The sequence below is a fragment of the Pygocentrus nattereri genome, chromosome 24 (assembly GCF_015220715.1).
Source record: "Pygocentrus nattereri isolate fPygNat1 chromosome 24, fPygNat1.pri, whole genome shotgun sequence".
Classification (NCBI taxonomy): domain Eukaryota; kingdom Metazoa; phylum Chordata; class Actinopteri; order Characiformes; family Serrasalmidae; genus Pygocentrus; species Pygocentrus nattereri.
The window spans coordinates 4,192,130-4,218,373 of record NC_051234.1 but is presented as its reverse complement, the minus strand read 5'-3'; the positions used below and the strand labels follow the sequence as shown (position 1 = coordinate 4,218,373).

General features: G+C 43.8%; 3 protein-coding genes across 3 annotated transcripts in view; all 3 read left to right on the top strand.

The window, feature by feature from the left end:
* The first annotated feature begins 3,449 nt into the window (after positions 1 to 3,449).
* On the top strand, positions 3,450 to 10,807 carry rbm8a (RNA binding motif protein 8A). Its single transcript, XM_017708699.2, has 6 exons — positions 3,450 to 3,573; positions 5,801 to 5,860; positions 5,947 to 6,024; positions 7,654 to 7,790; positions 9,748 to 9,884; positions 10,344 to 10,807. Exons 1-6 carry the CDS (start codon positions 3,507 to 3,509, stop codon positions 10,387 to 10,389), a joined length of 525 nt encoding a protein of 174 aa, XP_017564188.1. The 5' UTR covers positions 3,450 to 3,506; the 3' UTR covers positions 10,390 to 10,807.
* A 3,061-nt stretch (positions 10,808 to 13,868) lies between these two features.
* Positions 13,869 to 26,244, top strand: part of otud7b (OTU deubiquitinase 7B) — a 65,852-nt gene continuing 53,476 nt past the window's right edge. Inside the window, exon 1 of the mRNA XM_017708742.2 lies at positions 13,869 to 14,030. The gene's annotated coding sequence lies outside the window, so the exon portion shown is untranslated. The remainder of the gene's footprint in view (positions 14,031 to 26,244) is intronic.
* mtmr11 (myotubularin related protein 11) overlaps positions 21,963 to 26,244 on the top strand; it is a 129,431-nt gene continuing 125,149 nt past the window's right edge. Inside the window, exon 1 of the mRNA XM_037533967.1 lies at positions 21,963 to 22,020. The gene's annotated coding sequence lies outside the window, so the exon portion shown is untranslated. The remainder of the gene's footprint in view (positions 22,021 to 26,244) is intronic.

The window sequence follows — 26,244 nt, the reverse complement described above, 5'->3', positions numbered from 1 at the left end:
TAGCTCTTCTCTCCAGTCTAATAGACGGTGATGTCATTTTAAACCCTTATAATAAAAGAAGCTGAACTTTGTTTTTCTACTGAAAGTCGACCCGTTTTTCCCCAAATCTGGGCTCTAAACTATAAACAGACGGCGTCTCTTCAGTGATCTGCAACATCACTTTTATACAATAACACAAAGAGCGTCTGAGATTTTTGGCTTTTAGCAGTGAATTGTAAGCATGTAGTGATATGTTTATGATCATAAAACACATTCTGTTCATTTGAGAGGAGCTTTTTACAAAAAAATAACTAAATAAATCAAATAAAAATGGACTTTTATTTCATGCAGTTACTGAATAATTTCCCTCACAGTTTGGTCACATAAAATCAGATGGACAAACCAAAATATACCCTGGTCAATCATAAAAGTCAATGGGCAGTTGCAGAAACGCCTTCCAATTGGTCTCCGTCATAAGTATGTTTAGAGTCAGCAGGCCTCGTGAGCTTTTACACAGTACAGGTAAACATTTGTGTGAGGTAAATGATGATATGCTACAGACTGAGCAGATGGTGATTAGACTGAAAAGGATCAAGCATTTCTTTACATTTTCTATGCAAATCCAGGTACCTTATCTGACTAAAGCAAAGATCTGCAGTCATTTGTTTTTCTGTGGCTCATTCGATCCCATGTTCCCCAAACTGTTGTAGAACGTCTCTGTGTTTATGCTACAGTCTTCCAAGCAATATCTGTATGGCCCTATTGCGATACTAAGCTACAAAGACACGGGAGGCCCAGGCAGCCTTGTTTTTGTTCTTTTCCTTTCTGTCTTGTTCTGTCGTGTGTGAGCCCCCAGAGAGGCGAGCAGAATGGACCAAATTCACATTTAAAAACAGCACTTGTGCCCCTTCCAGTGGCATCATCAAAGCTGATCTCAGTTCAATGGCTCAGTCAATCAGCCCAATGGGAGGCAGCGCATTTTACAAAATGACCACCCTTCTCCGGTGTGATTTGAACACTTCAGTTCTCAGCATGAGCCAAAGTACTCAAACTAACATTGGGGAGATAATTGGGTGAAAAAAAAAAAAACCTTGCTTAGCAACGCAGAGCGAGAGTGAGTTCAGTAGAAACAGAGTGGAAGTGAATACTGATCCAAGTGTATGCAAATGTATTATTATTATTAACCCATAAGGACCCACGGTGCTGTATGTGTCACAAACACGTCAAAAGGTCTGGAAAGTTCCTTATGGAGCTTCACTTTATCCTCATGATGTCCCTAAATGACACATGCTGAACTGTCCCACTTTAAGTGGCTATAATAACTGTGTAGTTACACAAGAATAACATAGGCAACAGCACTGGAACTACGAATGATTTAGTCAGTGTTACAGACGGATTACAAAAGTACAGCCTATGTGTATCAACTTCACTTTGATACACAAGTGTATCGTCTGCACTAGGGCTGGGCGATAACACAATAACGATAATTATCGCGATATCATTTTTCCTCGATAGAGTGATAAGAAAGGTTTGATAAATGTTCGATGTAATACGCCGTTCTCACACTTCAACGTTCTAGCGAAAGACCTGGTGGCATTTTTTACTGCAAGGAAAGCGACACCACTCTGCTGTCGCCAGGAGAGGGTGCTCTTCCAAGTTTTTCAACATGATTGGGGGTGCGGTGGGGGGGGGTGACTTCAGCAACGTCTGAAATGTGGAGTTATACATTCCTTGTTTGAGTGGAGCGACCGCCAATCTGTTCTCCTTTAACCAAGTGTCAGTGACAAGACCACTGGTGTAGCTGTACTGTCCTACAGTGAACATCCTAAGAAGCTTTAGCAATGTCAAATCACGTATGCTGCTCTCAACTAAAGCGCAGTTACAGCAATCATATTTAAGTATTAGCACATTCCTTTACTTTAAAGAGTGTAACAAAGGTTACAAAAAGGTATTTAACCCATTTAACGTCCTTAAAACGGCCACTATTTTACAATGATGCACATCTAAGTTATGCCTACTGCAAAGACTTTTACATAGATTTTACTGATATCTGCATTTTTAATACAGAAATGTAATGCATAAAAATAAATAAATCTGCATATGGCCATATGCAAGTCATATATGCTATATTTCCAAACGTTTTCACTCATCCATCCACATCATTGAATTCAGGTGTTCCAATCACTTCCATGGCCACAGGTGTATAAAGCCGAGCCCCTAGTCCTGCAGACTGCTTCTACAAACATTAGTGAAAGAATGGGTCGCTCTCAGGAGCTCACTGAATTCCAGCGTGGTACCGTGATCGGACGCCACCTGAGCAACAAGTCCAGTCGTGAAATTTCCTCACTACTAAATATTCCACAGTCAGCTGTCAGTGGGATTATAACAAAGTGGAAGCGATTGGGAACGACAGCAACTCAGCCACGAAGTGGTCGACCACGTAAAATGACAGAGCGGTCAGCGGATGCTGAGGGGCATAGTGCGCAGAGGTCACCAACTTTCTGCAGAGTCAATCACTACAGACCTCCAAACTTCATGTGGCCTTCAGATCAGCTCAAGAACAGCGTAGAGAGCTTAATGGAATGGAGCCTTACATCACCATTACGTCATTGGTGTGGAAGAACTTGACCGATCTGCACAGCGTCCTGACCTCAACCCGATAGAACACCTTTGGGATGAATTAGAGCGGAGACTGTGAGCCAGACCTTCTCATCCAGCATCAGTGTCTGACCTCACAAATGCGCTTCTGGAAGAACGGTCAAAAATTCCCATAAACACACTCCTAACCCTTGTGGAAAGCCTTCCCAGAAGAGCTGAAGCTGTTATAGCTGCAAAGGCTGGGCCGACATCATATTAAACCCTATGGATTAAGAATGGGATATCACTCAAGTTCATATGTGTGTGAAGCCAGACGAGCGAATACTTTTGGCAATATAGTGTGCGTTGGATATAAGGAAAAGTCATATAAGCAGTATATATCATGTATTTGTGTTTGTATATTCATGGATTACCAGATTTCACGGTAGAGATCAGACAGATTTTTGGTTTTGGGGTTTCATATTATTTATTAAGCCCCTCGTGGGCCGCAAAGGGGTCCAGCCATGGGGCAGTCATGGGCTGGAGGTTAGGGAACCAGCCCAGTGACCGGACGGTCGTCGCTTCGATCCCCTCGGCTGACGGTCCATGACTGAAATGCCCTTGAGCAAGGCACCTAACCCCCAACTGCTCCCCGGGCGCCGTGGATAGGGCTGACCACCGCTGCGGGCGAGTGTGCTCACTGCCCCCTAGTGTGTGTGTTCACTAGTGTGCATGTATGTGGGTGTTTCACTGCACAGATGGGTTAAATGCAGAGGTGTATGAACACAGTGACAAATGGTTGTGAATTGTATTCAGTCGGGACCCCTGAGAGGCGGTAGGGGGCGATGTAGGAGCGGTTCTTCTCTCTTCTCTCCTTCATTTCGTCACAGCTCTACGTAGCGGGAAGACCGCAGTGCGCATGCGCCAGTCCATCCAAACGAACAGGCATCATGGCAGACGTACTGGATCTTCATGAAGCGGGAGGCGAAGACTTTCCTATGGACGAGGACGGAGATGGTAAGAGTTCTCCGCGGTTTTGTGAGGCGTATGTACCTGAATTAAGCCCAGGCGGTAACCGGTGCTGTGTGTTTCCGTTATTCCGTCCTGAACGAGCGGCTGGGGGGCCTTTGGGCCTGGTCCGCCTGCCTGCGGCTACTTCAAATATCCCCGCTAACACAAAGCCAACACGCCGCCTCGGCGGTGCTTTAACCTCAGCGGTCACAGCGGCGAGCTGGATTTGACCCCTCTCCCTCCAAAGTTTACCCACGCTAAATCCGAAACGGGTCAAAAAATCGTTTGTGCTGTTTTAGTTGAGATATTCGTTAGGCGACGATTATGATATCGCGATACTTGGACATTTTCACGATGCACGATAAGGTGTCGCGAGATTTCGTCGAGCGAACACAACGCAGTAGTGACGCTACGAAAGTGTGAGGATGAAAATGTTTATTCACCCCTTCAGATACTGCAGTTCACTAAATCCGGTTAAACGGGAGAACGTATTAGTGATGTACGCACTTAATCGTGGGTTTTTATAGGTATCTAGATACATAGATAGAACTTTATTGATTGCAATGTTTCAGTAGAAACACATATAATTATACAATATGCAGGAAAATGGAAATAAATCTAGACAGAAGTCTATTTACAGCGACTGTCTCAAATGCCATGTATTTAGACAGCATGCACTGAGTGGTGTGAGGTCAGCACATATTATAGACCAGTGTAGGATGCAGAGGGTGTGAGGTGTTGTCCAGGATGGCTAACAGCTTGTTCTACAGCCTCCAAGGAGTCCGGCTTGACTCCTACAGCAGAGCCAGCCTTCCTAATAAGTTTATGGCCAGATCTGATTTGTTTTACAGCCAAATTGGTCAATGGCCGATTTTTATTATCAATGATAAAAATGATGTAATGTCGTCTTTTTTGCCCGTCTCTCTGTGCTTCAGTAATGAGTGTGTAGAGTCGCTTTAATGGAGTTAGTAGTCTTATAGTTACAGACTGTAGTCCATCTGTTTCTCTGCATACTTGCCCTGTTCTTCAGTGGTCAGGACCACAAGAGCTGGCGTGACACTGACATGGTGGTGTTAGTTTGTATCACTGATGCAAGTGGATGGGATTCAGCAGTACCTCAGTGTCGCTGCTGGACTGAGAACAGTCCACCAACTAAAAAAGTATCTTATCCTATGACCAGTGATGGACTAGATGATGACCAACACAAACTGTGTAGCAGCAGATGAGCTGTCGTCTCTGACTTTACATCTACGAGGTGGACGAACAAGGTAAAAGTGTCTAACAGGGTGGACAGCGAGTGGACACAGTGTTTAAGCACTCCAGCAGCACTGCTGGGTCTGATCCCCTCATACTAGTGCAACACCCTAACATGCCACCGCCAGTATCAGTGTCTGTGAGGGTCCATGGGGGTCCTGAGCGCTGAAGAACAGGGTAAAAGGGGGTAACAGAGTATCAGAGAAACAGATGGACTACAGTCTGTAACTGTAGAACTACAAAGTGCAGCTGTACAGTAAGTGGAACTGATAAAAGTGGCTGATGCCCGTATCTGGTGGTTTTCTCCTACGTATCTGCTGGTGCTGAGACATAAACATTTCTGACGGGGAAATTGAGCACACGTGTTTGGATCAGCGTTGTAGAGGAATTTTTTGATGCATCAGATTGAAGCCAATAAACTTTTGAAAGCAACTGCCTGCCAGTATGGATGTCCTTGTCCATTCCAGTGTTTTTGTGCCTGTATCAGAGATCCGCTTAGTTTGGGTTCCCTTGGGTTTATCCCGGATTAGTGCTATAAAACACGTCGTCTCTCTATCAATGAGTAAAATGAATTAAACTGAACTATAGCCCAGCGTAACTTAAACGTTCTGCTCTACTGGACTACAATAAATCTGTAATCAAATATCGGTTTAAATTTGTCGTCTGTCTGAAGATCTTTTTAAAGCAGTTGTCTTCCAATACTTGTATGATTCTGATATTATTGTGCGTATCTAATCCCATGAAGCTACGTATTACACGCTGCAGCACCCTAAATGTTTCTTACAGTGACCAAACCTCTCAAATTAAAATTATAGCGAGCCGATTTGCTGTAGATGTTAGGTCAATGAGTGTAGCATGCTGTACCCAGCGTTTCCCATGCTCATGTCTTTTAAGTGTTAAGGTGCAGTAGCGAACTCTGCTGTGGTCTCTGAATTTCACCGAGACGGTTTTCTTACTTATGGCACGTTTTATTTTGCAGAGAGTATTCACAAGCTGAAAGAAAAGGCCAAGAAGAGGAAGGGTCGTGGTTTTGGATCTGGTAAGATTTTCGTTTGATTGGCAGATATAATCGTTAATGTGGTTTCCGCTGCAGTCTGTAAGAAAGCGTTTGTGTTTTCTCTCCAGAGGAAGGTGCGAGGTCCAGAGTGCGAGAAGACTACGATACAGTGGAGCAGGATGGTGATGAGCCTGGCCCACAAAGATGTGAGTTTTTGGTCTACTTTGGCCACGTTCACCTTACAAGCTTCGTAGCTTAAATCCGATTTTTTGCTCAAATCCGATCTGACTCGACGGTTCGCACTCGTTTATATAAGTGATTCAGATCTGTCATTAATGTGACGAACCGGCGTCCTGAAATGACCCTCATGAGCTCGTCCTACTCACGTGACTGAATCACTGCATCATCAGCACAAACTAACGAGCAGAACGAGCCTTGCTGAGAAGATCATTAACTCTGATCAGCTCTCAGCTTCATTATTAGAGCCAGACGGAGGAGAAAAAGGTGAGATGAGCTGCTTTTCCACCGTTTACAGGCTTTAACGTCTGTTCGGCGCTGTTGCCATGGTAACGCTGAATGATGCTGCACATACAGTGGTGGCGGGGGGGCACATAAATTCTGATCTGAGCGTCACATTAAGGTCACATGGCCATGAATCGGATGCGTATCCGATCTAGGACCACATATGAAAGTGGCTCAGCTCAGATTTTGAAAGATCAGATTTGTGTCCACACAGCCCTGAAAACACCAGATCTGAGTCACATTAGGGCAAAAAATCTGATTTGTGCCACTTCAGCCTGGAAATGTGAACGTAGCCTTTGTGATTGGCCCTTCAGGTGTTTTGAGTAGATCCGATCTCTGCTGTAGACTATAGAGATGCACCGGTCATGTATTTTTATGGTGATTTTCTGGTTTCTTCGTAGCCAAATTGGCTGATAATTGAGCCTTTTTTGTAATCTGATGCTCACACTGTGAACATACAAAACACACTTGTGCATTTCCAGCACTTTCTATTAACCGATCTTTTATTAACCAGACTGGCATTTAAATCTCTTCAATTTTAAATCGGTTGCCTTTTCAAATAACACGGCTCAAATATAGCGCTAAATTAAGAGGCAACTGGCTTTAAAGCACAATGAGTCATGTACAATTATACTGTGACATTTTGGTAAAAGGGTAGCAGCAGCGTTTTACTTGCAGCGCAGATCTGCCCAAGTAAAAGCAATAGATCGGCGATTGCGTTTTGCGTCTTGAGCAGAAATCTTTGGTTCCTTTTGTGCATCTCTGCAGACAAATACTAAAGCTCTGAGTTGGCTTCTACTAGGATACCAAGATAGCTCATTGTTAAAAACTAGGAATGGCTGAATTGCTAATGTAATGCGTTTCAGTAATCGTTCAGTAATCGTTCAGTAATCGTTTCTAACGGGAATATTTGGAGATCTTCGTCAAGCTAGTTCTATATCAGCTCTCGTTCCCAAAACCCCCCTGAAGTATCGTCGTTGGTTAATGACCTATATCAGCTTCTGCTCTTGTGGCTGTGCATCACAGTTTTGTCCATTTATAGATAACAGCGCGTCCTGCTGTGTCAGATGAGCCTGAGGTTTAACTCCGTCGTTAACGATTGATTTGACGTGCGTGATTCAGACGTGCAGTTTGCATGATGCTTGTTGGTGGGCTGTAAGTGGTCAAAGAGGTGGTTAACATTGTCACAACCTCCCTTGACCGTCAGCAGACGTGCTGATGTGGCATAAAATATTAGATCATTTTATCTCTGTTTCTCTTGATAACTGAAGAATGTCAGTCTTCGATTCAAGCTGGCCACTTTTCCTTTGCAGCCGTTGAAGGATGGATCCTCTTCGTCACGGGCGTTCATGAGGAAGCAACAGAAGAAGACATCCATGACAAATTTTCTGAATTTGGTGAGATCAAGAATCTCCATCTCAACCTGGACAGGAGAACGGGTTACCTGAAGGTACGTCTTTTCCAGTCCAGGCGTGTTTGTTTTTGTCTAATTTATAGTTGGGTCGTGAAGATGAACACATAATGACACAGATTCATCACATCGTTTCGTTTTTATGGGGTTTGTGAGGGTGGTAGTGTAGTAGAGTCACGATTGTTAAAAAGCTGTGGGAATTTTATTGAACTCAGTTAATTAAAAGCAAAAACAGCCACTTGAAAACTCGTTAACTCTTTAGTGCTGCAATTCTGTCTGTCAGTCAAATAGTAGTAAAAAATAGCAAACGGCACCATTATGGTCTGAACAGGGTGAGAGGAGGTGGGGCCACAGTGTTAGTTCACCTTAAAAGAAGAGAGTAAACAGAAAAGCGTGTCAGGTACAGATGGAATCGATACTGGGGGAAAACGAGTTATATATACAGTTTCCAGAACCAGTAGGTATCAATAAATCTATATTTTTGACAGCGCTATTACTTATATTGCTTGAGGTCACAATGCATGCTTGACTGCCTTGTGGTGGTCCACACGGCCAGATCTGAATACATTATGATCACAAAGGCGTTCGTTTAAATGTATATTCAGACGACCTCCAGATACGGGATGAGATTAGACAGGCGCCATGTAATGCGCACAGAATTGGACCGTCGATCTAATCACTGAGAGGTCATCCATCAGTCCTTGCCTAAAATCGGCGTGGTAAGAGAACCATTTTGGATCGAACTGGCCTGATGATCATTTTTTGTTAGTTACTAATTATTTGTAAGTGTCCACTAAGTGGCAGTATTTCACAAGAGTTAGAACACACGAGCTGTTTTGCCCTCCAGTTGTTGGAGGGTGCTGTTACTTGTCTCCTGATTCATTTACAGGCACATCCGAGTCTACAGTGTCTTTTGCCTCCGTGTGTTACGGCAGTGGTGTTTTAGCAAATGATCTGCGCAGCTTTTGAGAATCTTTGAGCTTTTTTTGACATTTTATCGTTTATTGGAATTTTGCTTCAGATTATGCAAAGAAAAGAAAATCAGTAAATAAAATATTTTAAATAGAAATGCAACAAAGGAAAGAGGGAAATGAGAGGAAAATAAAATATAAGTTAAGGTTTTCTACAGTTACCTATTAAGAGTCTCTCACTTTAATGTCTTGGTTTTTTTTACGTGTGTGTGTGTGTGTGTGTGTGTGTGTGTGTACACATACAGGTATTCTAAAACACAATTTAAGAACATGATACCAAATACCAATTGGTTTAAAAAGGTTTATGAAATACGCTGCTGTCATTACGGGCCAGTCAGATCGTTTTTGCTGTGCATGCAGTTATTATGCTCTGGATGATGGTTTTGTTGTTTACAGACTCTGCAATTGGTGTAAATCAGTCCTTTTTTAATGATCCATGCAGCTGTTCTGTGTTTTAGTGTTACTGACCATACCAACGATGTGCTTATAGAAAACATAAACCAGAATCTCCATATCCATATCTCCAAAGTGGTGACTTTACAGGAGAAGGAGAAAAAAAAAACTACTTTTAATGCAAGTCAGTGGAACCAGGAGCCCCACCCCCACCCCACCCAGACCATTTCTTTTGGTCCTTTCTTCATGAAATTTACGCACAGTATAAAGGCCAACAAGCATTTTCAAACTGTCAAAAACTGAAAAATGCAGAAAGCGGAGATTCTGACAGCAACCATATTCTTCTGTAAATAATATGTGATTAGACTGAAGATGTACTGCAGTGTCATGTATTATAATAGTAATGTAATAAGTGCGACTCAGCAAATTTCTCTAGAACAGTAACGTTACATCAAACCACTCGGAATGACTTCCACCTCAGTGATGAGACTTAGTAAGGTTTCTAAGATTTAGTAGAATTAAGGATAACTTACCAAAACATTCGTTTTATTTTCCTACAGAATTAATAGTGTAATGTAATGTAATGTAATACATTTCCCACCCCAGATCTTACTGTGTGCTGTTTTTCGCAGGGTTATGCACTGGTGGAATATGAAACATACAAAGAGGCACAGGCTGCCATGGAGGGGCTGAATGGCCAAGATCTAATGGGTCAACCGATCAGTGTTGATTGGTGCTTTGTCAGGGGGCCACCGAAGAGCAAGAGGAGGTGAGTATATCAAAATACACCTCCCTCAATAACCTCCTTTCCCATCATTACATATAAAAACTCAGTAAATAACATGACTGTTGTAGACGAACAGACACACGGTTCTCTCATCACCACCACTGTAAAGAAATGAGTCAGCAATTTTCTCTACACTGAACCATCATCAGACCCCACTCTGAGTGACTTCAGATCTCAGCCATTGAGTTATGTTGGTGGAAATGCCTTTTAAAGGAGTAGCTCGACCAAATATCCTAACCTGGATTACAGTGAATGCCAATTACCACCAGTTAGCATTCCTCACTAAACTAATCCTTAAATGGCTTAAATTTGGTGTTGGCGGTAAATTGCCTTGTATTCTCTAATCTCTTCACACTTTAAAGCTCTCATGGCTACGACTTTAAAACGTAGTCTAACATTAAAGCTGCAGTGTGTAATCATTTTTCCCCTCTTCTCCTGCAGGGGTGGAAGGAGACGTAGCAGAAGTCCAGACAGGCGACGGCGCTGATTTCCTCGTCTCCAGCATCCGCCACTTTGCCTTTTACAGTGTGTTGTAATACAGAGGCAGTTTGGCTGCATGCATTTCTCTAATGGGTAGTTTATTTTTTTTTTGTTGGTTTTTTTTTGTTTTGTTTTTTTTAGATTTTAGTGCTTTTTTTTTATTATTTTGATTTTTTTCCTGTCTTGAGTGTCATCCAGCTGCTGTGTGTAGTTTTCTCTACAACGGAGGACCAACAGCACTGCAGCAGCTCTTGTAATATGACATCTGTATAGTATTGGTTTCTTGGTTTTACTTAATTTTTGTACAAAATTGAGGAAACTGGTCCTCAATAATCAGCCTAGGTTAGCATGTCGCAGGTAAAACACATTCATTTTAAAGATGCTTGTTTGTACACTTCTAATAAATTTGTTTGGGGTTATGTTTATCTCTGTCCTTATCTCTTGTATTTATTCTGTTCGGTATGAAAGGTGTAGCAGCAGCATCCAGTCTAATGCTAGTTTTGTAAATCTTTATAGAAGCATTTAAGTGACCCTTATTAGTCCCACAACGGGGAAATTCCACCTCTGCATTTAACCCACCCGTGAAGTGAAACACCACATACACACTAGTGAGCACACACACACTAGGGGGCAGTGAGCACACTTGCCCGGAACGGTGGGCAGCCCAATCCGCGGCACCCTGGGAGCAGTTGGCGGTTAGGTGTCTTGCTAAAGGACACCTCAGTCATGTGCTGTCGGCTCTGGAGATCAAACCGGCGACCTTCCGGTCACGAGGCTGGATCCCTAACCTCCAGCCCACGACTGCCCCAGTTTACTCTATAATATGTCCTTTTGAGTATTTGTACGTTTAACAGCCGGGCGATGTTGCAATTAGTATCTTCAGTCACCAAATCAGTTGAGGCTAATGTTTAAAGTTATTTTTGGTAAGTCATGCTAAATTCTGAAGGTGAATTTAATCAATTTTCCAATTTGATTAAAATGCAGTGCGGTTTGATGTGAAATGTTACTGTTCCAAAGAGATTTGCAGTCAGAAATGTTTACAGGTGCTGGTGATAGGAACCAGACATCTGTAGAGTTTGACTCTTGAAGCTCTTTAACAGAAAGCTGCAAAATTAGTTAAATGCTTTCTGATGTTTTACAGTAGTTGTGAGAAAGTTTTGGCCTAAAATTGTGTGTGTAGATTAGATTATATGTGCACTATATTTCCAAAAGTATTCGGTCGTCTGGCTTCACACGCATATGAACTTGAGTGAGATCTCATTGTTAACTCATAGGGGTTAACATGATGTCGGTCCACCCTTTGCAGCTATAACAGCTTCAGCTCTTCTGGGACGGCTTTCCACAAGGGTTAGGAGTGTTTATGGGAATTTTTGACCGTTCATCCAGAAGCGCATTTCTGAGGTCAGACACTGATGTTGGATGAGAAGGTCTGGCTCACAGTCTCTGCTCTAATTCATCCCAAAGGTGTTCTATGGGGTTGAGGTCAGGACTCTGTGCAGGCCAGTCAAGTTCTTCCACACCAAACTGGCTCATCCGTGTCTTTATGGACCTGCTTTGTGCACTGGTGCGCAGTCATGTTGGAACAGGAAGGCTCCGTCCCCAAACTGTTCCCACAAGGTTGGGAGCATGAAATTGTCCAAAATCTCTTGGTGCTGAAGCTTGAAGAGTTCCTTTCACTGGAATTGAGGGGCCGAGCCCAACTCCTGAAAAAAAACAGCCCCACACCATAATCCCCCCTCCACCAAACTTTACACTTGGCACAATGCAGTTAGCTTTGTAGAAGCAGTCTGCAGGCCTAGGTGCTTGGTTTTACACACCAACATATACATATATATGTACATATATATATATATATACATACTATATCCATTTTTTAAATCCATTAATGGTGGAGGGTGTTGTGAGGCAAAAATAGTCCACAAAGAAAACATACTTTTTTCAGATTTGATTATTTTACCCCAACATTATTATCTGGTTCGGATACCCCCTGGACGCCTCCCAGTGGGGGTGTACCAGGCGCGGCCTACCGGGATAAGAACCTGGGGTCGTCCTAGGACCCACTGGAGGGATTACATCTCCAAGTTGGCCTTGGAGTGGCTTGGGGTCCCTGGGAATGAGCTGGAGGAAGTTGCAGCTGGGACAGGGTCATATGGGATTCTCTGCTCTCCCAACTGCTACCATGACCCTATCTGGATTAAGTGGTTAACGATGATGATGATGATGATGATGATGACCACAACATTACATATAAATCTCAAAAGACACTTTACTTTGATTTTGGATATTAAATAAAATGGCTATATTTCCATTGTAGACACAGTGACCCCTGGTTCCCATCACCACCACTGTAAAGAAATCTGATTTCACATCAGACCACTCAGAATGACTTTAACATAATTCAGTCTTAATAAATGTTATTAAAAAACCTTGAGCTTTACCTGGTGGAGCAGCTGAGAACGGTGTCAGTGTTTCAGAGAAATAATGCAAACAAATCATATCTTGCCTATCCCAGCTTTCATATGGATGTATTGGAAATGCACTCGGCACGCCGGGGGTGGGTGATGTAGCAAAAATATCGTGATACTTAAAAGTTCACGATACGATACACGTCCCGATATTTTGCCTCATAGACTTTACTACAGCTGTTCAGGTCTCCAGGCAGTTAGTTACGCTCTATTTGTAGTATAACAGAAAGGTCACGTGTGAATGAAACAGCTTTTGCACGCATTAAAATTGTGTTATCGCACTTAAGAATATGAGCTCACAGGTGAAATTGTGCTTTAGATGTAAAAACGTCTGATTATTTGTAAACAAAAGTGTTTTATATGAAATATGTGGGGCGTTTCTGTAAGGGTAAGCTCAGAAAAACACAAGATGTGTCAGGTAAACTGTGTGAGGGAGTGTTGGCCAGTCTGCTTTGACAACCAATTTGTTTCTGTTCAGGTCAGCAAATCAGCCAACTCAGCAGAAAGGAAGGCCAGTCAAATGGAACGGCTGTAAAAGCTTGGCTCTTCAGATAAAACTCGCCATTTCAGTGGAAAAAGAGCTCGTAATTACGGATAATCGTCTTTAATTAGCCGTGAGCACCTGACTGGTGACGCCAGAGGGCCGGGCTCAGTAACACAGACATCAGAATCTTCCACATTCTTCCAGCGTCATCGCGATGATGTCATGACGAAGTTGGAAAAAAAACAGAAAGCGCTGGTCACTCACAAAACTGAGCCTCGCTCATTGGCTCGCTGAATCTCTGCCCGCCCACATAAGATGGCTTCAACCAATCAGAGGGCCGCACAGCGAGCCCTGTCTTTCGCCGTTGGATTCAGCGCGTTAACGTTTAGCGATCCTCCGCGCTCATTGGTCCGATTTGGTGCCAGTCAAGTAGAGCGCTGGCTTCTGATTGGCGGGTGGCGCAGGCGAGCTTTTTTTCCCCTCCACAGATGGGCGGATTTTGTTGCGCCTCGGTTGACATTGTTGTTGTTGTGGGAGTAAGAGTGTAGTTTATTGTCAAGTCTCTATAGGCGTTAAAAACAAGTTCAACTTTTGGATTAAAGCCCAGCGGAGTGGCGAGGGGCTGTCGGCCGGGGAAAGCGAAGGCTAGAATGGGCCGCTGAGGGAGAAACTGGAGCTTCGAGGCCGCTGAAGCTCAAGGTAAGCGGACAACGGCCACTACTCCGCGAGCTAACGCTAGCTAGCGTTAGCCACGACGGGCACCGAGGATGGAAGGAGCCGAGAAACGGGCTGTAATGGGGCTGAGCGGCGAGCTGCTTCTTCCACTCAAGTCCTCGTTGCTTAATAAGTCGCCGAGGCTGAGGGGTTGACGCTGGAAATAGAACTACTGCGAAGATAAAGTAAAGCCAGAAAGTCATTCACTCGCTAACGCTGGTCGGTCAACTTATAACGCTGCTAGCTAACGGCCACTAACTTCTCCTGCTTCGGGTTCCGAGAGGTTCGGTCCATATAACCAATACATAACCATATATTTAGCCTTCCCTGGCGTGTCCATCTCTCTTTCTGTGATCCTGTGTCCCCCCGAATTGACATTTCGCTGTGCTTTTTGCAAAACCTCTGAGGAATTTGAGTCCAAAAGTGCAGAGAAGGAGCATTTTCTAGTTACATTCAATGAGAGACGCCGTTTATATTCCTGGCTTTTAATGTGGGGAATGAGATGATCCAACACTGCCAGCATGCACACTCTTTCAGAAGATAGCTAGATCTTGAAGGGTTCTTTAGGTAGGGCACTGGTTTGCAACTGCGACTTCCATCTCCATTTGCATGGTGAAATGTTCTTCAGATTGATGGAGATGTTGTATATGATGCTGTATAGAAGCCACCTGGAAATGGTTCTGGGTAGGAACAGAAACGCTTTTCTGTTGTTACAAGCTTGATATCGAAACAACAGAAGAACCCCTTTTTGCTGTATAGAGCCATTTTCAGAAAGGTTCTGTAAAGAACCAGCATGTTCTCCATCATTCCGAAGAGCCTGTTTGCCATGTAAAGAAGCATTTAAGTATATAGAAGTGCTTCTGTACAGAACTCGTGTGTTAAACTGCTTCTCGCCCTGTGGAAGAACGGAGGAACCAAGCCCATGTCCTCCGGTGAAAGGTGCTCATCGTCCCTCTCTGATGGGACCATTGCTAAGAGGACAAGAGCTCCAGTATAGGGGCTCAGGGTTAAAGAATGAAGAGGTTTATTGGAGGAAATAACTGAAGACATTTGAATCTTGAGACCTGTTTTAAGTGGTTTAATCAGTAGCTCACGTTTAAGTCACTGGTAGCTATTTTATTCCGTGTATTAGTTAAAGCTACCCTGCGTTTTGGGGATTTGGCGACCCCTCTGGTGGAAATGTGTTATTGCACACAGCGTACAGAATAACAGTTTGTAGCATGGGCTGCGCTCCGGACCCCTTCCCCGAGTGGATGAATCTGATGATCGCAGGCATGTTGAAAGAGTATTGAAAGACAGCTCGGGCAGAAGTTGGCGAAGGATGCATCTCATGAGGGCGTGAGTGTTTTATGCCCTGCTGTCATCAAAGTAGTCTTAATCATACAATTAAGCCATTTCTTTTTGAGCCAGTGCGTGTGACGTTAGACGTATGACATGACCTGCAAACTCCCATGAAGTCCGACCGCACAGCTCTGAGTTCTGATTTATTAGTTCAGGTTTACAGCGCGAGACGCAGCAGCGCATGCGTACTAGGCGTGAACGTGTAAGCTTTGGAGGTCTGCTTTTTTGAATGAGATGCAATACAGGATAGCCAGTAAAAACGGAGCTCTTTTGCATATGCTAGTCTTAAAGGCACATTTATCAAAATAGCCTGTTTGATAAACATTAAATGCTTGTAAAATGTAGAGCATGCAGCTTGTAAAGAGTCACTGGATTTCTTGCCTGTATGTGGATTAAACCACACCGTGTCAGGGGTGTTTCACCATTCAATATCCTGTTTAGTCCAGGCTTTGGCTTAATCAGGGTTCAGGAAACCGGCCAAAGGAGTAGTTTATTTTACCAACTAGCTAATTACTTCACGTAAGTCACATAAGCTTAGTGCTTGTTGTAGGAGAGAGTTTGGGCGAAAGTGGATTAAAGCTTCCTTATTTAGGCAACCTGCAGGTTGTAGTCAACCCCTGTAGATACTTTCGAGTGGCACCAAAGCGTTCAGTCGGTCTGGCTGATGCGTCCAGCTATGAACGATTTGATTTTAATGATGACGTTACTGGTCCACTTACTGTGTAATTCTGATATGTGGCCTACTTCATGTGCATTTTATCTCTGTAGGCTTTAGTGGAGGATGTAACGTGATTCCACAAGAGATGAAGTGGACTCCCATTCTTGGGACCTTGTAAATCAGGCACTGTTTAAGGTAGAGGTCTTCAGTTCCAGTCCCGGAGGGCCAGTGTCCAGTCATTTCCATACTCAAACATACCGAATTCAACTCATCTGTTAGTTGCCAGGATGAATAGGTGTTATTCAAATAGGCCAATCACCAAACTCTGATCCAGGACTGGAGTTCAATACCCCTGGCCTAAGGCACTTGAAGTACACCAGAGCTGTCTGTTTTTACCTTGTTGGTTTACGACCTGGTCATATTAAGCGTGGTTCATCATGTCATTTGGCAGTCAAAATGTAATGACTTTCGTCCACCTCTAAATGTTTTCCAAGTGAAACGATGTACGAGGTGTTTTACCTCCCCTTCCCACCTCCCTGTCATCGAGTAGGAGTGCTCAGCCAGCGTACAGACCCTCCCTCATTCAAAGTTGCTCTCGAAGTGATGCGCCTTACAGAATAAAAATAACGATGACTTCAGTAAGCAGGGCAGTATGTATATATACATACATACACACACAAATTGTGATGTAATTTACCACAGCAATGATAGAAATCATCATATTGTCCACCACTACTTTAAAGCATCTGCCCCCACCTCCCCATGGTGTTCAGGCGGTGGTTTGTCAGAGCTGCTGTGAGCTGATGAAGGAAGAGTCTGTGATACTCTCATTACCAAACTTGCTGCAAAGCGAAGGCTCGGGCCACTCGCCTGCCACAGCCAGCATCCTCACAATGTGCGCATAGGGTTACACCAGGCCCTGAATTATTCAGCTCTTTATTTACAAGCTCTTTTGTCAGCTTGTTGTCCAGAGCAGGCAGCCAACCCCAAACATGAAAGTAGGGCAGGCAAACAAGGTCTGTAGTTTTTTAGGCCTTTAGGCCTCATTTTTCTTCTTTTGAAAGGGGGGAAAAAGCACATTATTGGTAATGATGGTGAGACTCCTTCAGCGTTGTCCTGGCTCATAAACACACACCGCTTTGTGTCACGAGGATTTAGAAAAAAGAAAAAAAAGGCTCTGCTTTTGGGCGATTTTGAGCCGAACTGCGTTGGAAAGACTGTCAAACACTGGAGGAGAAATAGAGCAAATGGTGTAGAGTCTCTTCAGTATCACTCTCGCTTTGAAGCGAGTTCAATTAAGCACTCTTGAGCTACTTAATAGTCTTGCTAAGATTTGCTTTTTAGTTGGTGCTCATTCTCCTTTGATAATGGTGTGCTTACACAATCCTTACACATAGTCCAGAGGCTGAAGCTGCGTTCTGTTCTGGGTTCTGGTGACGGACAGCAAGGCGGTAATATGAGCCACGAGAAAATTTCAATAAATATTACATGGGGTGGGTGTAAGAGTGGATCACCAGGCAAGAATAAAACGTCACAATACTACTAGGCGTATCCCGTGTATGATGAAGCCATCTAGCTATTTATTTTTAAGGGTATATAATGATTCACAATTCCTTCTTTGATTTGATATTATGTAAGTGTTTTAATTTACATTTTATTAGAGCATTCAATGTTGTAAAAGTGCAATATTTGAAGCACTTGCACTTTATAGCTTCCAAATATTATGCACTAACATACCTAGTCACATATACATCGATATGGTACGATATGATACAATAGGATATGCATCTCTAATATCCATCACAATTAGAGATGGCAAAACTCATTTGACAGATAATCTGCTATGATTAATCATTAATTGACGAAGCTAACATCGTGGACACAAGGATGTGCGCAGGCTGACGTGACGGATATGACGGTAATGTAACGTAGGCTGCTGACTTACTTTTAGTTAGCAAACCTATCTGGCCTGATTGGGGTGAGTTTAAAGTTCATATGTGGAGTTTAAACGACAATCAACGTAACATCAGTAGCTTGCAGGTTTTAAGCTTTCTGTTATGGGACAAACGTGACCGTTAGCTAAGAAAACCGTTCATGTGGAATTCAACAACGAGATGTTTGGCGTCCGCGCGTCCAAAAATCACAGTTTGGTTTATTCCGCTGCTGCGGTCGACGGCAGAAGCAAAAGTTGGAAGACTCCTTGACTTTTGACGGAGCGTTCTGCTCATTTTCTGCTGCAGTTCTACTGAAAACGATGAAATATTGGGTTTGCCGTCTGTTTTCAGAAAACATCTGAACGCCGCATCAGAGAAGGTAATGAATGTGTACTGGTCAGCATTGGTGCATCACTAGTTCACGTCCAGTGCTGGCAGATTGTCAGTGAACTGACAGTCTCTGTTTCAGAGTTTTCAGCTTGAGTTGTGTTTTCCCACATAAACATGCGCTTTCTTCTTGCCGGCTTTGCGACCCTTGCGCTGGTGTGATTTCCGCAGTAGCAGTCTCACCAGCAGTCTCTTGCCTCTGTTGTGGTTATCATCTCACATAGTTTCGCTTTTGCTGACTGCCTCTTCGCTGATGAGGGAGAGCAAAGGTGCTTGTGGCGAGGGTCCAGCACACAGACAGCGAGAGGGAGCCCGTTCCAGTACCTGTTTAAACAAGCCCTTGTCCACTTGCCATCGTGATTTAACTGCGGGGGAATCGGCACCATTTAATGGCTGTTTCATTACTTTATGAGCTCAAGTGAAGGGTGTTAGATGAGCCCTTGGAGGGGATTGGAGGGGGGGGGTGGCTTCACCAGCAGAACTTGCCCAGAAATCATTAGGATCTGATTCGTTTTTCCTTTCGAAAGCCTGTTTAGAAGCAGCTTCTAGATAGAAATTGCTTAACATATAAACGGAAACATAAAATTTGATTTACAGACTGCTTTGTCTCAGTTTACGACCTCTGATACAGCCTCACTTTAACACTCTTAACACCACAGCTTCATGCCGGGTTTGTGGCCAGACAGAGCAGTTACTGATCGGTGGTACGTAGGCCCACGTTATGTTTTAAACGTCTCAATAAATCGTTTCGCTGAGGCTAGCCGAGTGCGTTCGGTCTAAATAATGCGACTCAAGTGATGCGGAGATCAGTTGTTGAGAGAACCTTAATGGAGCATTAATGTATTTGCTGGTTCACGGTTAATTATTAACGTTTCTCGTCACGATGTTTGTTTTTCTGAGGTTTACTGTTGAGTTAGACTGGATGAACTGCGCCAGCACAGTAATAGCACCATGTCTGAAAAAGCCCACGAACAGCTCGTTGAGCATTTGCAAACAAACAACTATTTAAGGGAAAAAGTCAGGAAGGTGAATTATGAACTAGCTAATCATGATGACGACATACACATGTACTTATATAGGGCTTCATATAGGGCTTCGTTTTCTTTTAGTAGCATTCACGGTCCCACTTTATATTAAGTGTCTCTAATAACTGTGTAGTTACATGTGAACAACATATGCAATAATAATGTAATTACTAATGATGGTCACAGTTACAGCTGGATTACAGAAGTTCATCCTATGTAATTAAACACGTGTATCAAGTTCAGTTGTTATATAGGTACAATGCAATTACAGAGTGGTAATTATAGAATAGTAGTTAATGGTTATTCCACAGTAATTATGCAAAACAGATGTTATGTAAAGAAGACTTCTGATCAAAAAGGATAATAATTATGAGGCAACACAAGTTAATACACATGTGTAATCACACAGGCTGTTCTGCTGCAGTCCATCTGTAGCACTGCTAAACTCACAGGGTTGTTACATGTTATTTATGTGTAATTACACAGTTGTTAGAGACACTCGATATTAAGTTGGACCGCATTCGCATTCAGACGTTCAGTCAACATCAGTTGCTGTCTGTCGATAATGAGCCACTGACCAGCGTCGGCCAGCATAGCTCGTGTTGACTACCAAGCAGCGTCTCAGCTCCTGTCCTCCTGGAAAAACTGGCTTGATAAATGTTCTCCAGGGTGTCTGATTATGGAAGCTACTGTAAGCCGGGCCTTTTTTGTTCCCCCAGGTTTCGTCAGTCAGGCTGCTTCCGCTGAAATGAAAGTGCCAGCGCGCCGATCAATAAAACGCACACGGGCCCGACCGGCTCTTCCTTGTGAATGGCTCTGGCTCTCTTGTGTCTGGTAGCCGAGCTGATTCAGCACGACTGGATGAACTCGGGTAGCTTTTGCTCGTGCGGCAGAGTGGGTATGAAAATTTAACGTGGCGTTCCTTCTCCAGCAGCCCCTGCGAACAGCTGTTGGGTAAGCGGCGGCGCGGGCCAGGGACCCCGTATCGCTTACAGAGCCAGGGCCTAGTCGGAGCCAGCGTATTCCCATTGGAACCATCTGCTCTGCAAAGCAGAGTGCGCAATTAATAGTAGATGATACCCCCCCCCCCCACCCCCCCTCCCCAAGGCAAGTGGGTTAAACCAGTCAGCGAAGATGCCGATAAGATGTGCTTGTTCGACAAACATGCAGGATGCAAATAAGGTGCGGTCGCTGATTTTATAGCACTATTTGGCAGGATTGCATGTCCACTCTTCAGTTGAGTTCTTATCTGGTTGGTGACGAAGCTACTTAAGCTGCTTTCATCTGTGCTTTTAAAGAGAGCTCGCAGCTCTGTGGCCTTTTCACGTCGTGCTTGTTTATTTACATTCCTTGCTTGACAGCATCTCCACCCATCCATTTCGCTTTCAACGTGGGCGTATACATGTGTGTTAGTTTAAACCGTATATTTGCAGCGTTTGTGGTCCTGCCCACGAAGAAGTGCTCCGTAAACATTCTCATGTGGCTTAGCTGTCAAAATGAAAGCAGACTGCTTTGCTGCATGCATGGTGAAGTAGAACTGGGGCTGATCAGCTTCTCAGGGTTTGTGCTAATAGCCTGCCAACCTCTGAATCATAGTTGAGAATTACTGAATTGCTCTTAGGCCAGTGATGGACGTCTTCACTCAGAGAGGACTTTAAGTTTCCAAAGAACGTGATGTATGCGTGTAAAATGTTCTCAAGGCTGCATGAGATGGACACAGTAACATATTATGATTCAGATGATATCATTGCAGAAGCCTTGTGATATGTTGTAAACACAGTTATAAACATTTGATGTAATGTTGGAAGTTCAGCCTGTGTTATTCTGACCTATCTTGTGTCATGTGAATGCACCGATACATCAAAACACCCACAATACAGTCATCAAGCACAGTCAGGATGTAATAAACTTGTGTATGACTGCTTAGAATGATCTATATCCTGATGATGATTAACAGATGATACACTGTGTTTCCAAAAGTATTCGCTCTATAACAGCTTCAACTCTTCTGGGAAGGCTTTCCACAAGGGTTAGGAGTGTTTGTGGGAATGTTTGACCGTTCGTCCAGAAGCACATTTGTGAGGTCAGACACTGATGTTGGATGAGAAGGCCTGGCTCACAGTCTCCACTCTAATTCATCTCAAAGGGGTTCTATGGGGTTGAGGTCAGGACTCTGTGCAGGCCAGTCAAGTTCTTGCACACCAAACTGGCTCATCCACGTCTTTATGGACCTGCTTTGTCCACTGGTGTGCAGTCATGTTGGAACAGGAAGGGGCCGTCCCCAAACTGTTCCCACAGAGTTGGGAGCATGAAATTGTCCAAAATCTCTTGGTGCTGGTACTGAAAACAACCCCACACCATGATCCCCCCTCCACCAAACTTTACACTTGGCACAATGCAGTCAGACAAGTACCGTCTCCTGGCAACCGCCAAACCCAGACTCGTCCATTGGATTCCCAGATGGAGAAGCGTGATTGGTCACTCCAGAGAACTCGTCTCCACTGCTCTAGAGTCCAGTGGCGGCGCTTTACTCCACTGCATTCCACGCTTTGCATTGCGCTAGGGGCTCGGCTTCATACACCTGTGGCCATGGAGGTGACTGGATCACCTGAATTTGATGATTTGGATGGATGAGTGAAAACTTTTGGAAATATAGTGAATGTAGTTGAAGTCCAGAGTTTCTTCCCAATTTAATCTCCACCTATCACACAATGCTACCAAGCTGGGAGGGTGAAGACCAGCACTTGGTAGCCAAAACTTCAAAACAGGCATCAGTAAAGATGGAAATACTATTCTTAGTCAGTCACATGACTAGATAATTACTTGATTATCCACAGTTTGATTAATCTGAAGTCTTTGATAATGGAACTGTGTTGGTTTGCCTGCGTTGGTCTGCCCGAACATCTCTGGCTAGAACACTGAAGCTGCTGACAAACTGAGTGGGGGTTTGTGATCGATGTCCAGTCTCGGTGCGTCTGTGCATCCAGACAGCGGCTAATAAAACTATGTCCACCACACAGCTTGCTGCTGGATGGTGGCCAGTCAGATGACGACAGCGAGTGCCCGTGGCTGGATTCGCCGGCGTGGAGAGTTCCAGAAACGGGCAGCTCAGGCGCCTCGGTTTCTCTGCTTGATTCTCACTTCAGTAGCTTCGGCCTTGTGACTTCAGATGATGGCCCTGAATTTGGTTTATGTGTATTTACAGCTGTAGGCGGGGGAATCTTTGGGTTAACGGTGTTTACCACAGTTTTTAGGAATTTGACCGTAGCACGGTTTGCTAAATTTAAACTACAGATTTAACACACATTCCTCTTATGAGAAGCTTACAAACTGTCCAAGATACTGTGTTTTGTGTTTTAGGAGGCGCTTGAGATGATGTCCGAGATGTTGCAAACTGTGCTGCTTTTAGAGTTGGGCTTCTTTCCCAGGCATTTTTAGACATCGAACGTGTACATGAGCTTCTAACCATTAATAATTCCACGGCACAGACTCATATACTTGGAACTTGGCAAAGTTACAGTCTTACTCTTACGAGGAATATAATTAATTGGAAGCTTTTGATACTGCCTAATTAAAATTGATAAAGGTGCGATCCAAGAGCAGTCGAGGCATTGCTGTAAGGGCCAATAAAGTTGAATTGCTAGACCATGTAATTGAGGCATTGAATGAGTCATTACACCCCTTCAGCAGACAGTGGAGCGCAGGCCTTTGAGGCTAACTATACCACTGGGCCCGGCGCCCAATGTGAAAGCGTGTCGATCACAAGGCCCGTTCCTTATCGCCTCAGCTTCAGTCCACACACGCAGTGCAGCGGTAATCCAATTCCCCGGGAGCTGAAGAGCTCCTCTTGCCTGAGATGACATCATAGGGATTGACGTAAAGCTGCCTGCTGTACTGGCTGCCCTGAGGACTGGCAGGCTAACAGCACGTGGGGATTCGCATGAGAGCGATAGCCCCCTAGGCTGTAGATGCCACTCATTCGCTCGCCATAGTACATGAGGCTGCCTGCACTGAGCTGCTGCATTCCTTCACTTTCATGCAGAGCAGTGTTGGTGTGGCTGCGAGGTTCAGCTCAAATTCGCATGTACAGAATTTTCACTGGACGTGACGGACGTCTGAAGTTCGCTTCTTTAGTTTAGTCTTTAGTGATGCACAGTTAACCTGGTTAACAGGTAATAGATGCTCTTAACTGACCAATTAACACTGACTAGAGCTGCAACAATTAACCGATTAATCGATTAGTCGTCGATTATTAAATTAATCGGCAACTATTTTGGTCATGATATTTTTAATCGGCTTGAGTGATTAAGACAAAAAGTACAATTTCTTTCATTCCTCCACCTTAAATTTGAATATTTTGTGGTTTCTTTACACCTCATTGACACCAAACTGAGTATATTTGGGGTGGGAAGGACGTTTGGCCTTTTGAAAACACTGATCAACATTTTTCACCATTTTCTGACCAAACAAATCGATTAACTGAGAAAATAATCAACCGGTTATTCGACAATGAACGTAATCATGAGCTGCAGCTCTAATTGCGACAATGCATGTGTAAATCTTTAGACCACATTGGGCTGTTAAGCAATGTTTTTATTGCAATTTCAGTTTAAATGCAGTTAATTTCTTATAAATTAAGCTCTCAGGCTTGTGTCTTTCCAAGAAGGCGGTCAGTTCACGAGCTCTGAGCTGTTAAATTTGAAAATGACGGCTTAAAAATTAAACCGCGATGTAGATTAAAGAAAATAAATAGTTTAGACCTAAAAAGACTTTTTTTTTTCTGACTCTGACACCTGACATCTGGGAGTGCACCAGCATTTCAGCCGCCTAAATTGGCCACTAATGAACGAAAAACGACAGCTAAGTTTTCATAGGGCTGCAACAAGGAGTCAAAATCTCAGACACTACAAAAACGAATTCTTTAAAAAAGCTTGTTAATGTAAGTTTGGTAATATAGCCCCACATGGTTTAGACATGCTGTTTGCACGACGCCGATGGGTGGCTCTACACTTTCGCTCTAGTGCTGAACTATCAAAACAAATGTCAGCCCTTCTTGGCTGACGGATGACCGTTTAAGGTAAGATGCAAATGGTCAAAATGAAACTTCTGGCTGAAGAATTTCTGTCCGTGCCGTTTCTTTCAGATGGTGAGATGTTTTGATGAAAGAATGTAGCGTTAAAGTCTGTTGTAAAGCTTCCGTGTATGTATAAATATCCTCAGCTGGTCTAGTAGGCTCGTTTTGACCGTGTCTACGCTGTAATTAGGCTGGACCTGTTTTGCTTGAAGAGAAGGTGGCCAGAGGGGGAAAAATCTGTCGATGTCACGTCTCGTGGAGCCGCTCCTTGTCACCGTCTTAAATGTGAATTGCATAACCAGCGCAGAGTTTAATGGGTGAGCGTCTGAAGTGGCAGGTATTCTGACGCATCTTGCACTTTAAAACCTCTTGGACTCTGAGAAGGTGCTGAGTTATGTGCTGGCGCCTGTCAAAAGTGCTTAAATATGAACACATCAGGGAGAGTTCCCACGTCGGTCAGTTTACATTAACCGTGTCCAGTCTGAGGCCCGGGGTAATGATTATGGACATGATGTGGAAGAATGAGTGATGAATAAGCTGTAGTCTGGGGGGGAAAAGGATGTAGCTGCTAAAGGTTTTGGCCCCAGTCCGATTCAAGCGCTTTATTGTTGAGTGTCAGCTGGTTCTGATATAACACACCTCTAATGACTGCTGACGCTGTCTGCGTAATACGGCATTCTGGACTGAAGTCTTTTGTTTGTGGTTTACTTTTTAAAAATGACCATTTTATAGTGTTCATATTAACTCACCATCCAATTTTCCAAACCTCCCAGATTATTAGCTGTCATCTGCCTTTCTCTCGGCATCACCGTTGCCCGTTTTAAATGGCCGGTGGTGAAACGGAGCTTTTCCCAAGACACTTTTGACTTGTGAGTAAAAACATAGCGGCAGTGTGTTTTGCACATGCCTATTGTGGCATATCATTTGCGATAAGCAGTAGGAAAAAAACGGAAGAAATCTACTAGCCGTATTCTTACATTTCACCTGCCCATGTATGGTCAAAAAGCATCTGCCTTATACGCAGCTGAAACACCAGCAGAGCAGATATTGGGTTTTCGTGTTCCTCTTTAAAACGGTTCCAAATTTAAACCACACCTCTGATCGTCTGCCTCATTGACGCAGGCCGTGAAAAACGTCTGTAAAAATAAAGCCCAATAAAAATCAAACGGATGATCAGCTTAAAGGAATAAGTTGTTTAAAAACAGAGTTGCTCGTCTTTTTACTTACCCCAGATGTACCCGATCGACCTCGGGGCATTCGGTGTCCAATGTTTTCCCCCCTACGGCTTAGAATTAAAGGCTGATGTTGTTAATAAACCCTAGAAGTCATGGCTGCAAAATGTCTCTCAACCCACTCGAATCGCAACCAGGTCTTCATTAAAGACCGCAGAAAGCCTCAGCAGATAACGTGGCACAATCGAAAACATGTGGCTTGGAAGTTACACAAAGAAAAGGAGTCGGTCTTGTAGATAAACGGACAAATGAGTATGGCCTGTTATTCCTGCTAATGTTACTATCCCAGCCCTTTCAGCTTATAGCTTTCAGCTTGAACGTAGACAGTTTATGAGGAGATTTATACGAATAGACTGTAAAAATGAACTTGAACCTGGTGTTTCTGGGCTCTCCCTGTCCCCATCCTTAGCAGGGCTCTGCTGCATGAGCCGAAGCTGCACAGCGCAGTGTTGTGTTGGCCTTCGGTCATACTAGCCACATTTACACGCAGCCTAATAATCCGTTAATAATCCGACTAATAGCTCAATCGGAATAGAATACGTCCATGT